Consider the following 16,717-nt stretch of genomic DNA (forward strand, 5'->3'; position numbering starts at 1 on the left):
TTCTCCACAGAAATAGAATACAATGTAACATGATTGATTCAGTTTAAAAAGTTTATAGTAATCTATAAAAGTTATATTTTATTTTACTGTTTCGGGGTATTAACCTTACAGCGATAGAGTGTATAAGAGTCTAGGTGTTATCTACTAATCTACAACTTTCCATTTTACCCAGTGATATATCACATGGATTGGTGCTGGGGTGGTTTTCCTCACTGCACTCTCAAACATGTACAGATGTAACAGGGTTAACACACAAACTCTTAACTCAAATTTCTTAACTCATTGCGTTATCTTGAAACAAAAGCCATTGAAAAGCAATTGAAGGTATTTGCTTAACACATTTAGTTTAGATAACACGTCTCAGAAAGCATGTGTGTTAACTCTACAACATCTGTAATATGCCCTCCTAATGCTCTTGCAGCATCACCTTTGCTCAATGAAGCCAGCTTTACTCAGCTCCCTCAAAACACATGGCTGTAGCACCAGACACTCCAGCCTAAGAATCACATAGCAATAGCTCTACTTCTGACGGAGCACACCAAGTTATTCAGTCACAGCAGCATTATAACTTGAGGACATGCACAGTTATGCTCCTTTGATCACAAGCCCTTACAATATGTAGCACAGTGTAATACAGTACACTATGGGAGCATTCACACGACCGTGTTAAGCCCGTGCACGTATTGCGGACCGCAAATTGCGGTCCGCTAAGCACAGGCATCCGCGTGTGGCAGCCGTATAGGGATCGCGGCCCCATTCACTTGAATGGGTCCGCGATCCCTCCGTTCCGCAAAAAGATAGAGCAAGCTCTATCTTTTTGCGGTGCGGAAGCACGGAACAGAACCTCAGAAAGCACTCAGTAGTGCTTCCGTAAGGTTCCATTCCGTGCTTCCGTTCTGCATCTCCGGATTTGCGGACCAGTGTGGTCACAGCCAGGAGGCTGCTGGAATATGTGAAACCCGGATCGTACCCTGTGTGTGTACTGCGCTCTATAGGTGAGGTAGAGATGACCTATGTATAAGGTAGTGCCTAGATGCAGTGGCGTACATACAGGGGTCGCAGTTGCGACCGTGCCCAGCACTCCAGGGGCCCAGCCGCCTGTGGACCCCCCTGGCCCCTGCAGTCAGTGTTTCCTTTCCTCTAACTAAGCCGCGCGGGTGGGTGGCCGCGCAGCCATATCGTGCCGCTCAAGCTGCTGGCAAAATGCCAGCGCCCAGCAGTCAGTGCAGTGAGTGTCAAAAAACATCATGCACCTCCTGCCCCGATAGCCTGCTCCTCCCACTTTATGAATGAAGCAGGCAGGCGGGGCAGGAGACGCATGACGGAGGGAGAGATGTTAAGCTCAAGCTGCAGACGCGGCGGCGAGTCTGCATGCCACGCATCGGCAGCACAGCAGCAGCAGGGCAGGGAGCAGCGCTCTAGTTCGGCTGCCCACTGCCGGCCATGTGAGGAGTGGGAGTGGTGAAGCGGCCGCCGCTCAGGAGACTTGTGTAGCAGCAGTTGCGGTGCGGTTGGGGCTCGTCTTCCCGGCTCGTAGACCCCCCGCAGTGCATGGCCCATGTGCCCTTCCCACTGCCCTGACAGCCCCTCACTCCACAGCCGCAGCCCCGTGCTCTGCATCTCAGCAGCAGCAGCAGAAGCGCGGGGAGGAGCTGGGGCATGACCGTGGAGCAAAATGTCCTGCAGCAGAACTCCCAGAAGGTAGGAGCTGCCCCCGGTGTGTGCACAGCACCGGGCACTGCACCGGCCCCGCAGCAAGTGTCCCCACCTCCTCCCTCCCCACGGATACATTACTAGAAGGCACTTATGGGGATATCTATGGAGGGCACTGTTGTGGGGGGATCTGTGGAGGGCACTGTTATGGTGGGATCTGTGAAGGGCACTGTTATGGGGGGATCTGTGGAGGGCACTGTTATGGGGGAATCTCAGCAAACTTTCGATAAGTCATACAGGTATATCAAAAGTTTTGATTGGTGTCTAAACGCTGAGACCCCCACCAATGTCCATAATGAGGAGAGATACGTTCGCATTTCACGCGCTCTCTTCTCACACATGTGCGAGATGGGCTTAATAGAAAGTCTTTAGACCTGTCTTGACTCTGTCCCCTTCAGTGAAGAGAGAGAGTGTGATATGCAAGCGTTTTTCTGAATTTAGCAATTAGCAGGGGTCTCAGCACTCAGACCCGCATAAATCAAAACGTCTGATGTCTATATGTTCTATCCAAAGTTTCCTGAAAACTCAGAGACCCTTTAAAGGCTATGTACACCGTTGGGGCAATTTTTTTATGATTGCATTGTACTCATTTTGAGCTAAAAATCATTTTATAAATTGGTCTTTATTACAAATATGGTGCCCTTTTTTGTGTACAAGGCTGAGATTCTCTAATAGAGGGATCTGAGCTTTCTCTCTGCTCTGTCTGCCAGCTAATCTGACAGGCTCCTTATCTCTGCTCTATGACATTATAAACCCTCAGTATAGCTCAGTTCGTATCTTACTGATAAGAATGTGGCTTAAATAAAATGTTTATGGCCTATTAGTAAATTAGAGATAAGGGTTATTAGATGACCGTCATGAAGTAAGAATAAAAAGAATGATTCACATAGCTAGACAAACAGTTAACTTTTTGTGACAGAACGGCTCAATATTTTTAATTAAAAAAACTGGAAAAATTATTTTTAGCCCAAAATGAGTAAAATGTAATCATTAAAAAAAATTGCCTTTGAAGTTGTAATATTGATAAATGTCTGTCTTTATTTGACAGAATTCAAAGGGTCCAGAGAGATGAAAGATCCTCTGCACAGTATCCCAGCCATTTCTTTCAGTCTTTTAGTGGTAACTGGAGTTCCAGGGTCACTAATAAATGTGGAATGACCAAGTGCACAAAAAACATTATTGAAGATTTATCCAAACTGGTGCTCTACAATAAGGGAACAGTTGCTCATAGAAGTTAGAACCCAAATAGCTCTAATTTTCTGAGTCTTCTTTGAGGAGCAATATCATTTGCTTCCATGGGTAATGCCTCTATTTTTCCTTTGTACAGGTTTGAAAAACCTCCCTCCCTATAACATACAATTATATATTAAGTGATAATTCATAAATATCAAGTAGAAGAAAATAAAATGTTGAAAGCTTCTGGAAAAGAAGGGGTGGTCAGTACTACAAAACTACAAAACACTCAGCAGCCAGCAGGGTTATCATGCTTTGTGATAAGAATTGGGCCTAATGTCTATAAACAAATCAGCCTTGGAATTTTCCATAGCACAGAAATGATTTGGCCTAAAAGCAAAAGATCTCTTGTAGCACTTTTTTTCCATTTCTTTTGTTCTTTCTGGAATGGAAACTGGCAAGCAAACAATGAAGCGCTAAAGATTCCCAACAGTCCGGCTCAGCGACTACACCGGGGACGTGTATGTGGCTTCACAATTCTACATGTCCATTGCTGCTGGTGTAATACGTCACACAACATCTCACTGCACTAGATGAGGCATTATCAATTTTGGTGGAGAGGCCCAGGCACAAAATAAATTTCTGAGGGCCCCCGCTCCATTAACAGTGTCATATAATGTATGACTAGTATTGGTATTAGAATTGATTGGAGCACCTAAGGAGTTAAAAGAAAATTACAACAGGAGTGATCATTTATTTCATGAAGTGCCAGATTTTTTTTGTGTAAACCCCTATTTGCCCTAGATCTCATACACATTGCCAAGGTTATTAGATGAACTTGGTCATAGGGAGTGCCTAGGACTGGAAGACACAGTATACTATTGCTTCTAGTATATAAATCTGAAGGAATCTGTGTATAAATATGTATAAAATAAGTATAAAGTGAGGTGGATACAAAATATGAGCCTATATCAGCTAGGCGGTCATATTATGCATCTGTACAACCCACATCCTTAACCACTTTCCTCATTATCACAATTATATGTCATGAGAACAGTCCCACATTTTGACATACATGTATGTGATGGTGATCAAGTGGGGCACAGAAGCTGTGCCCATGTGATCATCCCCTGGAGCACAGCTGCGACTGACCACTAGTTTTCCCTTTTTGCATAGCAATGTCACCTCCCTTCCAGCCCCAATATTGTGATTGTTAGGGATGATGCTTTTTTTTTTTTTTTTACAGTCAGCCTGGGAACTAACAAGGGTCTCCAGAGCTGTCCAGAAAAATCTTGTCAGAGGGCATACCCTATACTTAAAAAAAAAAGTTTGAAGAGAGTTTTCAGAGGAATATTTAGAAAAACAAAAATGGGCAAAATCGGCTCAAAATAATAAATAATAGTTACACACCAATCCCCCACCACTGCCATTCTGACACTGACACTCAACACAAAGGAATAGGCTTGGACTGCTCACTGACTGAGACAGGTCAACACTGGGGCACACCAGTATAGAAATTATATTTTTCAAAATTCAATTATGAAGTACATGTGGGAACATTTAGGGAAGTCCCTTGGGTGAACTTGAGTGGCCTACACAGAGTCCTGACCTCAACCCCATCGAACACCTTTGGGATGAACTATAATGGAGATTGTGAGCCAAGCTCTCCCCTTCAACATCATTGTCTGGCCACACAAATGCTCTTCTGGATGAATGGGCAAAAGGTTCCACAGACACTCTCCAAAGTCTTTCCAGAAGAGTGGAAGCGGTTTTTGTTGCAAAGGGATGGGGTGGGGGGCAAAGCCATATTAAAGGGATTGTCTGACCTTATAGTCAATATATAGTCTGGACCTGTGTCCCTGAACATAAATTAGCAGGGACCAGGAAGCAGCAGAGTCCTGTGTCCACTGTGGACAATCACAGACCTTAGTGGTCACATTGGATTGAACAGTACCTCACAGCTGTGACTGCTGAGGCCTGTGACTGGCCACAGAGGTCACAGGACCCAGCCATTTCCTGGTCCCGTAGGGACCAAAGTGACTGGGAACAGAGCAGCGGTGGGACCGCAGGCAGGTGATTCTGCTTTTTTATGTACATTAAATACTGTGAAAATTATGTTGGATGAAAAGAGGAAGCTGAATTATATGGACCTTGTTTCTAAACATCTACAACTTGTCCCGCAAAATAAAAGTGTCCTAAAGCTATGTACATGTAAACATAAAAAAAGGGTAAGGCCGATTGAATACTGGGAGGCAAAAAAAAACAAAGATCTCAGTGGTCCTTAAAGGGGTTTTTCAGGATTTTGAAATAGTTGGCCTATTCTAAAGATAGTTCATCAATATCAAATCGGTGGGAGTCTGACTGCCGACTCCTGCCCCCGCTCTCACCCGATCAGCTGTTTGAAGACTCCATGGCGCTGTGGCTTCTTCCTAGGCCAGTGATGTTGCTTTCGTTGATCACATGGCCTAGGTGCAGCTCAGACCCACTTAAGTGAAAGGGGCTGAGCTGCAATTGCAAGCATCTCCACTATCCAATGGACAGTAAACTGCGAGGAGGTCGCAGCACTCACAGGAGTGTCACAGTCTCCTCAAACAGCTGATTAGCAGGGGTGTTAGGAGTATAACCTCAACCAATCTGATATTGATGAACTATCCTAAGGCCTCCTGCACACGACCGTATGGCTTTTTCAGTGTTTTGCGGTCCGTTTTTCACAGATCCGTTGTTCCGTTTTTTGTTTCCGTTGTGTCTCCTTTTCTGTTCCGTTTTTCCGTATGGCATATACAGTATACAGTAATTATATAGATAAAATTGGGCTGGGCATAACATTTTCAATAGATGGTTCCGCAAAAAACGGAACGGAAAAGGAAGACATACGGATGCATTTCCGTATGTGTTTTGTTTTTTTGCGGACCCATTGACTTGAATGGAGCCACAGAACGTGATTTGCGGGCAATAATAGGACATGTTCTATATTTAAACGGAACGGAAAAACGGAAATACGGAAACGGAATGCATACGGAGTACATTCCGTTTTTTTTTTTGGAACCATTGAAATGAATGGTTCCGTATACGGACCATATATGGAACGCAAGAAACGTCCAGTAAACGGGGGGGGAAAACGGTCGTGTGCAGGAGGCCTAAGGATCCAACTCCCGGAAAAACCCATCAAAATGTTCTTGTCCTTAAGGGATTAAGACCCGGATCGATGCAATACCGGGTTTTACTATTTAACGATACTAGGCAGCGCTGCTGCGCAGCCTAGTATCTGTTAGAGAACATGGCGCGCTCCTCTCTCAGCGCACTCCATGTTCTCCTCAGCAGCAGTAGAGAAGGAGTCCCCCCTCCCTCCCCACTGTGACGCTGCTGCTGCCACCGGTGAGAGCTTAGTACTGAGGAGGAGAGAAGGGACTGTGGCCACTGCGCCACCAATGAATGTAATTAACACATTAATTTAAGTGCATGCAGCGGGTGCCGGCAGCGGTATCATATACCCGGCACCCGGCCTCCATAACAGGGCATGCGATCCCATCTCGATCTCATTGGTGGCAGTGGCAGCTTCCAATCAGAGCCACAGCAGTGTAATCGCAGGGCTCCGATCGGTTACCATGGCAGCCAGGACGCTACTGAAGACCTGGCTGCCATGGTGATCTCCCTGCTGCTGTGTGTACTATGAACAGGGCAGCAGGAAGAGTGTGAGGTCCTATTCATCCTAATAGAGCTCTATCAGGGTGAATAGGACAAGAGGACCTTTCACTAGTCTAAAAACTAACTATATCAGTGGGCAGAGCGGCAGCAAGGGACACGCCTCATACAAAAACTCTGCCCCGTACAACAGAGGGAGCGCAGACACCGGAGCCTATACCGGGCGAACGGAGCGGCGCCCAGACATACTAGTAAGTGCAGGGGGACCCCTGGGCGCCGCTCTGCCCACTGATATAGTTAGTTTTTAGTTTGTACACTAGTGAAAGGTCCTCTTTAAGGGTGCTAATAGTAAATAAAAAGTAAAAATAAAATATTTTAAAAAAAAATACTAAAAGTTTAAATCGCCCCTTTCCCAATTTTACATATAAAATATATAAACAATAAAAAATAAACATATTACATATTACATGATGTCCGCTCCAGAACCCGAAAATATAAAAGTGTGTATCCCGTATGGTAAATGCCCTAAAGAAAAAGAAAAATGTCCGATTCGCTGCTTTTTCATTGTTTAACCTCCCAAAACAATTCAATAAAAAGTGATCAAAAAATCATATGCACTTTGAAATATCACTTCAGAAGATGCAGATTGTCCTGCAAAAAATGAGCTCTAATAAAGCGCCGTAAACGTAACCATTCAAAAGCTATGGGGGTCAGAATATGATGATGCATTTTTTCCAATGTTCTTTTTTTTTTTTTTTTGCATTTATACATAGGACTATACAAAGTGATATTGCCATGATCCTAATGACCCACAGAATGAAGGTAACAGGACATTTTTTCCTGCTAGTTTTTTTTTTCCAATTCCTCATCATTTGGAATTTTTTCCAGCTTCCCACTACATCATATGCACTATTAAATGATGCCAAAAGACAATGCAACTTGGCTCGCAAAACAAAAAAAAAAAGTTACGGCAGGGAATGATAAAATGCAAATGCAAAATTGCAAAAACTGATATTTGCCCGGCGCTGAAAGGGTTAAAAAGAGTAGGGCTGGAGCTATGGAGGACAGCATTGGTGCTGGTCCAGAAGAATTGTATAAGTAGCAGGGCATCAGATATAGGTCATCTTCTGATCCTTCCTACCCTGATGCCTGCTGCTGTCTTCATTCACCCTGCCAGGTTCTTGGCACCAGGTTTCTGCAGGTTCCTAAGAAATGAGAAGAGGCTGTGGCACAGGGAGCTGGTGGTTACTGGGTGGAATCAGTGATGCATAAACGATGTCCCCGACGTTTTCATGCACTGCAATCATTAACAGCACAAACATGTCCCAAGTGGCTCCAGCCCTTCCTTCCAGGCACTTCCTTCCTTATTCACCGCTCTAGCCTATAAAGCTCGCTACAGACGTGTGTGTACCACTCGGATCTCACAGGCTGCTGCCCCCTCTGCCAGCCTGCTCCCCGCGACCTGTGCCATGCAGCTGTACCACTTTACCTGGAGGGCGCTCCTACTGGCGCAGGTGGCGCAGGTGGCGCTCCAAGAAGAACTTGTCCCGGAGTTCCTCTGCTCAGACAACAAGTGCTATTCTGTTCTCTGGGACAAGAAGCGCTTTGCTAAGTCAAGAGGAGCCTGCACTGAGAAGAAGGGGCACGGGGACCTGATGACCGTGCAGAGCTCCTGGCAGGCTGAGGCCATCCATGAGCTTATGGCCCAGGGGCAGAAGAATGACACCAGGGTGTGGATAGGGCTGGAGCTAAAAGATGGGTGCACTGACCTGCAGCTGCCCCTGAGGGGCTATACCTGGGTGACAGGTGACAGCCACACAGATTACACCAACTGGCAGAAGGAGGAGCAGAAGTGTGGTGCCCACTGCGTCACTGTGCGCAAAGATGGCACCTGGGAAGAGATTCCTTGCAACTCCAAGGCTGATGGCTACTTGTGTGAGATAAGTTATTCTTCACCCTGTCCTTCTCTTCAGTTACCGTTCTCCTACAGTGCCACTTATTACCATCTTGACCTTGGATTTGCCTCCACTGGGGGTACTGTGTTCCCACCTGGTACCAAAGCAAATATCTACACATCCCCAGACAATATCCAACTATTTTGTGAAGAGAAAGCTGATGGGACCATGGCTTGGAGCAGTGATAGCCCAGGTGCCTGGAGCTGTCTGATATTGAATGGGGGCTGTGAACATGAGTGTGTAGAAGAATCTGACACTGCACAGTGCAAGTGTCCTTCAGGATCAGAGCTAAAAGCTGACCACAGGAGCTGCACCAATCCTTGTGACCCCAGTCCCTGCAGCCAACAATGTGTCCTGGTTTCTGACCCACCAGGGGTTCTCTGTATGTGTTCTGAAGGCTTTACGCTAAGGGGTGATGGAAGAACCTGTGAAGATATTGATGACTGTGCTGCCAACCCCAATATCTGTGAGCACCACTGCACTAATACAATTGGAGGCTTTGACTGCGGCTGCAAACCTGGTTTTAAGAAACAAGTATGTGATGCTCAGGATGGCTGTGCGACAGATTGTCAGGACGTTGATGAGTGCGACACTAGTATGTGTGAACATAACTGTGAGAATTTTCCAGGGGGATACAGATGTGTTTGTCGTAAAGGATTTGTCATTGATGAAAATAATAGGAACAAATGCAAACCATTCTGCAACACATCAAAGTGCCTGGCTGACTGTACGAGCAGATCATGCAGGTGTCCTGAAGGCTACATACTAGAAACCGAAGATGGTGCAGATGTATGTACTGATGTGGACGAGTGTGATACATCTCCTTGTGATAGTTTATTATGTATCAATACATTTGGTTCATTCAAATGTACCTGCCCCCAGGGACATGCTATATACAATGGTGTATGTATTCGCCCGACAGAAGCACCTTCAGACATATCACCACCTACCAGCAGACCAGAAGATGTCTACAGTCTTCAGCCCACTATAATGTGGGGTATCTGCTCTGGAATATTATCTATGTTAATTGTCTTGCTGGTAATGTTGTGTCACAGGAGGAGAAGACACTACATATACCAGCATGATCTGGATTATAACTATAAAAACAATGACAAGAATGTAGTACTCAAGAAAATAATGATGGAACCCCAATGGCGGCTTTAGTGGTAAAAATCCAACATATATCCAAGGTATGTCCAGGACTAAACTACGCAACACAGAGTACTAAGACTGCATACAGTATGTGACTATGACTTCACACTGGAGACACATGTATACAGTGGCCATCTTTAACTGGGAGGTGGGGGGAATGTAATTGTGGTAGTAGATGTTCTATCACAAAAGTTCTATTACAGTTAAGATTTACCTTAAAGAGGTTGTCTCAGTTCTGCAAGTGGCATTTATCATGTAGAGACAGTAAATACAAGGCACTTACTAATGTATCGAGATTGTCCATATTGTCTCCTTTGCTGGCTTGATTCATATTCCCACCACATTGTACACTGCTCTATCAGGGGTTATGACCACCCTGCAATCAAACAGCGGTGGCCGTGATTGCTCACTATAGGAAAACGCTCCGGCCTATGTGCACTTTCACGGCCACCGCTGTAACCCCTGGATACGAGCGGTGTATAATGTGATGGAAAAATGAATCCAGCCAGCAAAGGAGACAATATGGACAATCAGAGTACATTAGTAAGTGCCTTGTATTAACTTTATCTACATGATAAATGCCATTTGCTGAAGTGAGACAACCCCTTTGAAGCGACCATACGGTTCCAGGAAAGAAATCATATTAACTGGAAAATAGAACACTTATGGTGTCCACCTGAAAAATTTCCAGGATCCTCTTCTGTCATCCAAGATGGCTGTGCCACTACTTAGGCTACCTCAATCACACTGGGCATCGATAATCTACTCTTGTATTGGTCAGCATTGCTTCCGTAAGCAGTGGTGACCAATCTAAGGGCAGCAGGAAGTGTCTTGGATTACCGAATGCACAGTATGCATCAGGTAGTCTGAGAAGCGGTGCCGCCATCTTGGATGGAAAATTGGCAGATCTGCAGCTGAAACGATGAAAAGCAGGACACTCGGTAAGTGTTTGGTTCGTTCCCCAGTTAATGTGATTTTTATTTTCTTGAACCAGAGTGTCATTTTAAGTCCACCTATACCAACGTACCATGGAACAGCAGTTTCCTTGATCTTAGCAGTGCTGTTTTTCAGAATCACTGACAGAGCAGGTGAGGAGGTGCTTGTCTGGCGGGGATAAAGGATTTGTACCCAAAGTGCGTTATTGTACCACTTGACGGCAGCCATTGTTAAGTGACAGCTAGATGTACGGCCATAATTTGCTATATTTTCTTAGTAACTGATGACGAGCTATTACCTTCTCAGCAAGTACTATTAATAATAAAATGGCAGCTGCTGATTGAGGTGGTCCGGTCAACCAGTATGATGGAGGGGGGTCTGGTTGATTCTTATTTAATGACCCTATAAAAAACATCTCTAGAAGACGATTTCTTTCTAACGTCTGATTTACTAATCATGGACATTTTACAGTTTTGCTCGAAATGTACTAAATATAACATTGGTTTCACACCAGAGCCTGCTGAAAGTGACCTGTGTCTCTCCATCTGCTCTTAACCAACCACCATCAAGGGTGCCTCTAGGGGTACTGGGTGCTAAGGGGTAGGGGCGAAGAGAAATTTGATCTGTGGCTCCAATTACACTAGTCATAAGACACTTCACTTAAAGGGGTTGTCTCACTTCAGCAAATGACATTTATCATGAAGACAGGGTTAATACAAGGCACTTACTAATGTATAGTGATTATCCATATTGCCTCCTATGTTGGCTTTATTCATTTTTCCATCACATTATACACTGCTCGTTTCCAGGGGTTACGGCCACCGGTACAATGCAGATACGAGGTGGCCAGGATAGGAGCTGCTGCGCATGCGTCTCACAGTCCCGACCACCAGAGAGGCCGGCACTTTTTACTACAATGTGCAGGCACGACCACCGCTGCTGGATTGCAGGGTGGTCGTAACCCCTGGATAAGAGCAGTGTATCAAGCCAGCAAAGGAGGCAATATGGACAATCACAATACATTAGTGAGTGCCTTGTATTAACTTTCTCTACATAAAAAATGCCATTTGCTGAAATGAGACGGCAAAAGGGATTGAAGGGAATCTGTTACTGAGTTTATGCTGCTCAGTCTGAGGGCAGAATGGAGCAGTGACAGACGCCATGCTCTGTGTAATACTTATGGCCACACGTTCAGGTGTTTTGATGCAGTTTTGGGATACAAAACCAGGAGTGGATCCAATAGAAGAGTTGAAGTAATATTTTCTCTCATCCTAATTTGGCTTCACAAATGGCATAAGAAACCCCCACACGTGTGGCTGTACCCTGATGCAGGACAGATAGGACTTCACGTACTCTGGATTCTTGCTTTCTCACATACATTTATAAGCTGAGGTTCCCCCTGCACTCCCACTGCTGCTTGGCCGCTTTTTCCCCCATACTGTGCTATGTTAGGCCACTTTCACATCTGCGTTTTCCTTATGGTACTGAGATTCAACATAGGATCTCAGTAACGGAGGAAAACGCTTCAGTTCTGTCTCCATTCATTGTCTATGGGGACAGAACGGAACGGAGTGCACCAGAATGCATTCCGTTGCGTTCCCATGCCGGACACAAAACTGCCGCAAGCAGCGTTTTTGTGTGTGTCATGGGATACTGATAAAGACAATGTAAGTCAATGGTGCTGAATCCGGGTTTTTTTTCAGACAGGAAAGAAAACGGATCCGGCGCCCGTTGACTTACAATGGTTTTAGTGCCGGATCAGCTTTGGTCATTTTAGAGATAATACAACCGGATTAGTTCATGACGGATGCAACCGGTTATATTAAAATAATGGAAGCATTTTTGTTGATTCCTGCTGGATCCAGCCAAACCGCAGTTGTGAAAGTATCCCTACCCCACAGTGGCAGATGGACGGGGAGCCTGCAGATCATGAATAGGAGTACTCCATTTTACAGAATGGACCCATTCACTTTAATGGGTCCGCAATTCGGCTGTTCCGCAAAAAGATAGAACATGTTCTATCTTTTTGTGGAACGGAAGTACGGGACGAAACCCCATGGAAGCACTATGTAGTGCTTCCGTAGGGTTCCGTTCCGCGCCATTCCGCATCTCCGGATTTGCGGACCCATTCAAGTGAATGGGTCCGCATCCGTGATGCGGAATGCCCACGGAAAGGCACCCGTGTATTGCGGGTCCGCAATACGGCACCTGGAAGCACACGTTCATGTGCAGGGGACCTTATACCAATGTGACTTTTCCTACGGCTGGGAGTTTGCTATAGTTGTATCCAGTTTAGGGGACCCCAGGATGATAGTTTACCTCCACTGATACACTGTAGCAAACTGTCAGGACAAGACAGATTTCTGCTGCTGGTGCATTGTAGACATTGAATTTGAAGACTCGTTAAATCAGAAACCCTCTTAAAGCTGGATTCTCACATAGCAACTGTGGGACAATAGTGTGCCTTGCCGTATGGCAAAACCACAGTGGTTTACCATGAATTACCACAGTTTCTTATCAAGTACAGGTTAGGCTACTTTCACACTGGCGTTTTGGCTTTCTGTTTCTGAGATCCGTTCAGGGCTCTCACAAGCGCTCCAAAACGGATCAGTTTTGCCCTAATGCATTCTGAATGGAAAAGGATCCGCTCAGAATGCATCAGTTTGCCTCCGTTCAGTCACCATTCTGCTCTGGGGGCGGACAGCAAAACACTGCCTGCAGCGTTTTTCTGTCCGCGATGTGGTGCAGAGCAAGACGGATCCGCCCTGGCACACAATGTAAGTCAATGGAGACGGAACCGTTTTCTCTGACACAATAGAAAACAGATCCGCATTGACTTTCAGTGGTGTTTATGACTGATCCGTCATGGCTGTAGAAGACACAATACAACCGGATCCGTTCATGACGGAGGCATGCGGTCGTATTATGGTAACGGAAGCGTTTTTGCAGATCCCTGACTGATCCGCAAAAAACGCTAGTGTGAAAGTAGCCTAAGGCCTCATGCACGCGACCATTTTTGGGTCCTCGTCTAATCCGCGTCTTTGTGTGGATCACTCCCAATCGCACTCTTTTCTATAGGCAGAATGTAATAAATGCAGACTGCACACAGATTTTTTTCCGTGTGCTGTCCGCATCCCTGTGACCATTCCGAAAATGATAGAACTATTAGGAAAATGCAGTATGCACACGACCGGTATGCGGATTTTGTGGATCAGCAAAATACATGCGGTCGTGTCTATGAGGCCTAAAGCTCACAGTTTGTATTTGCTTCACCTGTGTTTTCAAGTAACCACGGTTCTGCAGCCGTTTGTGAAACCCCAGCCTGGTAATATTTGCTTCTGTATATTCATGTGATTTTTTTATTACATGTATTTTGATTTGTTTGATTGTTTCTATCACATATTGGAATCCATTTTACTGTCTTTGTGTGGATAATTATTTATTTCTAATTGTTTGTACAGCTGGGCATATTATGTGAGCAGCCGCAAAAACAATGCAGTTCATTTTTTTGTAATAAAAGTGTTCAATTAAAAAAAGAATAATCTTACCTTTGTTGTTTGAAATCTTTGGGGAATAGTGACATATGTTAAAGAGACAAATAGTTAAAGGGGTTATCCAACGCTAACAAATGGCCCTCCCATATGCCCGGCTCTTCACACTGATTCTATTTACCCCGCTCCTGGTGTCAGGGGCAGCAGGCCAATGGCAGGCGGTGACGGGGACGAGCATCCCTAGCATCGTGGTTGACACTAGGGAGGCTCGTTCCCATCACTGTTGGCCATTGGCTGCTCCCCCCCCAACACCGGATGTTTTCATCCGCGCACGGGGAAAAGCAGCTGCGGCAGTGCGGGGACCATGTGCGGCACAGGGAGCGAGGAGCCAGGTAAGTAGAATCAGTGTGAGGAGACCGAGCATATGGGGGGTATTTGTTAGTGTCGGATAACCCCTTTAAGAAATATTATGCAAGAATAGATTTTGTTTTTTGTTTAAAGCATCCATGCACATGGCCTTTTTATGCTATGGGCCAATACTGTCTTTTTTTTCACCAGTTTTGTACTGAAACAAGGAGATTTTTTTTCTCATCTACCATGGCATGCACCAACACATGTTATATTACAGAGAAGAGGCCGTGATGGGAGGGAGCCTTTCTTATACCTATTCAAGCCATAGTGACAAGCTGCTTTTCCACTAGGTGGAGCTCACTGTATATAGTTCTATATAGCTCCCATTCATGTCTACTACTTGCTGTAGCTTAGGCAGGGTGTTGATTCTACTTAAAGACCAGTCCTGTATGGAGACTTATTAGCTATGCTCTACGAGAATAAAATATGCAGAGATATCTCCCAAGGGAAAGAACCATCTCACTAGCACCACCTCTTGGAAGTGGCTCCCTATGAATCAAAATCCAACTTTCCAACAAGCCCTGGGATTTGACAAGGGCATATAACCAAGTCAGATATCCATCTGCTTAACAGCTATATTAGGGTTTTTGCTCCTCATTAGTACAGTGAAGGACTCTGGCTGGCTGGATGCCATGCCTTGAATGCAGCTGAATCTTCTTAAAGAGACCAGTCCTGTATGGAGACTCACTGGAAGTACTCTATGGTATGGAGACTGCTGGTACTAAAATGGGCATGGGGCAAGGAGAGGGAAAAAGGGGGGGGGGACCCCACCGGCCCCCTTAACTTCAACCAAATAAAACTCAGACAACTTAGTTTTATGAACAAATCCTTTACTGGGTGATGATCAGCCACAGCAAATTGTTTCCTTTTAACAAAACAGTATCAAAACCCCACCTCTTCCACGAACCATTCCTCCGATGCGGTATACCACCCTGGGTCCCCAGGGCGTACGTACACCAATAACTCTTTACGGGCGGGAGGGAGGGCAACTCGGCTTACCCTGTCAAGAGGAAGTGCCTACCCCTACTCCTCCTCCCACCGTCTCTCCCCTCCTTCCATACTCCACCTACCACTTCTTTTAACACCTTACTATCCTCTCTCCTACCACTAACCCGGGGCCTATTCTTTAACCCCTACCCAGGGGAGGGGGAAGGGGGACCAACAGTCCCTCATCACCCTCCTTACCCTGTCGGGTGCTCTCCAGACTGCTGGTACTAAAATGGGGATGGGGCAAGGAGAGGGAAAAGGGGGGGGGGGGGGGTACCCCACCGGCCCCCTTAACTTCAACCAAATAAAACTCAGACAACTTAGTTTTATGAACCAATCCTTTACTGGGTGATGATCGGCCACAGCAAATTGTTTCCTTTTAACAAAACGGTATCAAAACCCCACCTCCTCCACGAACCATTCCTCCGATGCGGTATACCGCCCTGGGTCCCCAGGGCGTACGTACGCCAATAACTCTTTACCACGAACTTTCATTTTCAAATGCTGCCATGGAGGAGGACCGTATCTCAAACGGGGCTCCGACCACCACCCAGCAAACTAAAAGCCTGTTCGATGCCATCCTGCAAACCGGACAAAAAAATATCCAGACCGATCTCTGTGAGGTGCACCCCGTCTGGCCTCATCAAAGATCTATTATCGCCCTCTAACTGCCAATGCCGGACAACCACCCCTCCCTTCGAACGCACAAAGCGGGACATTCGGGCATTCAATGTCCTCCTGCATTTCTCCATAGCCTCCCCGTCCTTGGCGCCATGCCAAACTACTCTTGGCACTACTTCTGACCACACTATAACTAGCTCCGGGAAGAACGCAGGGAAGCGCTCCAAATCAGACCTCATCAACGCCATTAGTTCCAACATCCTCTGAGAACACAGGTCATTCCCACCCGCATGTAAGACCAGTATTACTGGCCCCACCGATCTACGTCCAATCTCCACCACCTCCGGTAACACTTGTGCCCATCTCAGCCCCCGAAGCCCTCTCCATTGCAGCTCTACTTCCCTGAATCCCAGGCTGCAACCTCCAGGCCTGCATTCCGCCCTCTGCGCTGATGTAAGAGTGCCCAACCAACCAAATCACCGGGTGACCAACTTCTGCAAAGAAAAAAGAATTAGTAAAAACACCAACATGTCTGACACGCATATAACTATCTCCAACAATCTCCTCTTGTTTTTTTTTTGTTTTTTTTTATATACCTAACTCACCAATAAATCTGGCCTTATGTACCGCGCAAAG

The 16,717-nt window shown here is 45.8% G+C and overlaps 1 protein-coding gene across 1 annotated transcript in view; it reads left to right on the top strand.

Annotated features, from left to right (window-relative positions):
* The first annotated feature begins 7,928 nt into the window (after positions 1-7,928).
* The window catches only part of LOC120998883 (thrombomodulin-like), a 68,885-nt gene continuing 60,096 nt past the window's right edge, over positions 7,929-16,717 (top strand). Inside the window, exon 1 of the mRNA XM_040429759.1 lies at positions 7,929-9,673. Within this exon, the coding sequence (XP_040285693.1) occupies positions 7,998-9,647 (1,650 nt within the window). The 5' untranslated portion in view covers positions 7,929-7,997 and the 3' untranslated portion in view covers positions 9,648-9,673. The remainder of the gene's footprint in view (positions 9,674-16,717) is intronic.

This window comes from Bufo bufo, chromosome 4, assembly GCF_905171765.1.
Source record: "Bufo bufo chromosome 4, aBufBuf1.1, whole genome shotgun sequence".
Lineage (NCBI taxonomy): Eukaryota > Metazoa > Chordata > Amphibia > Anura > Bufonidae > Bufo > Bufo bufo.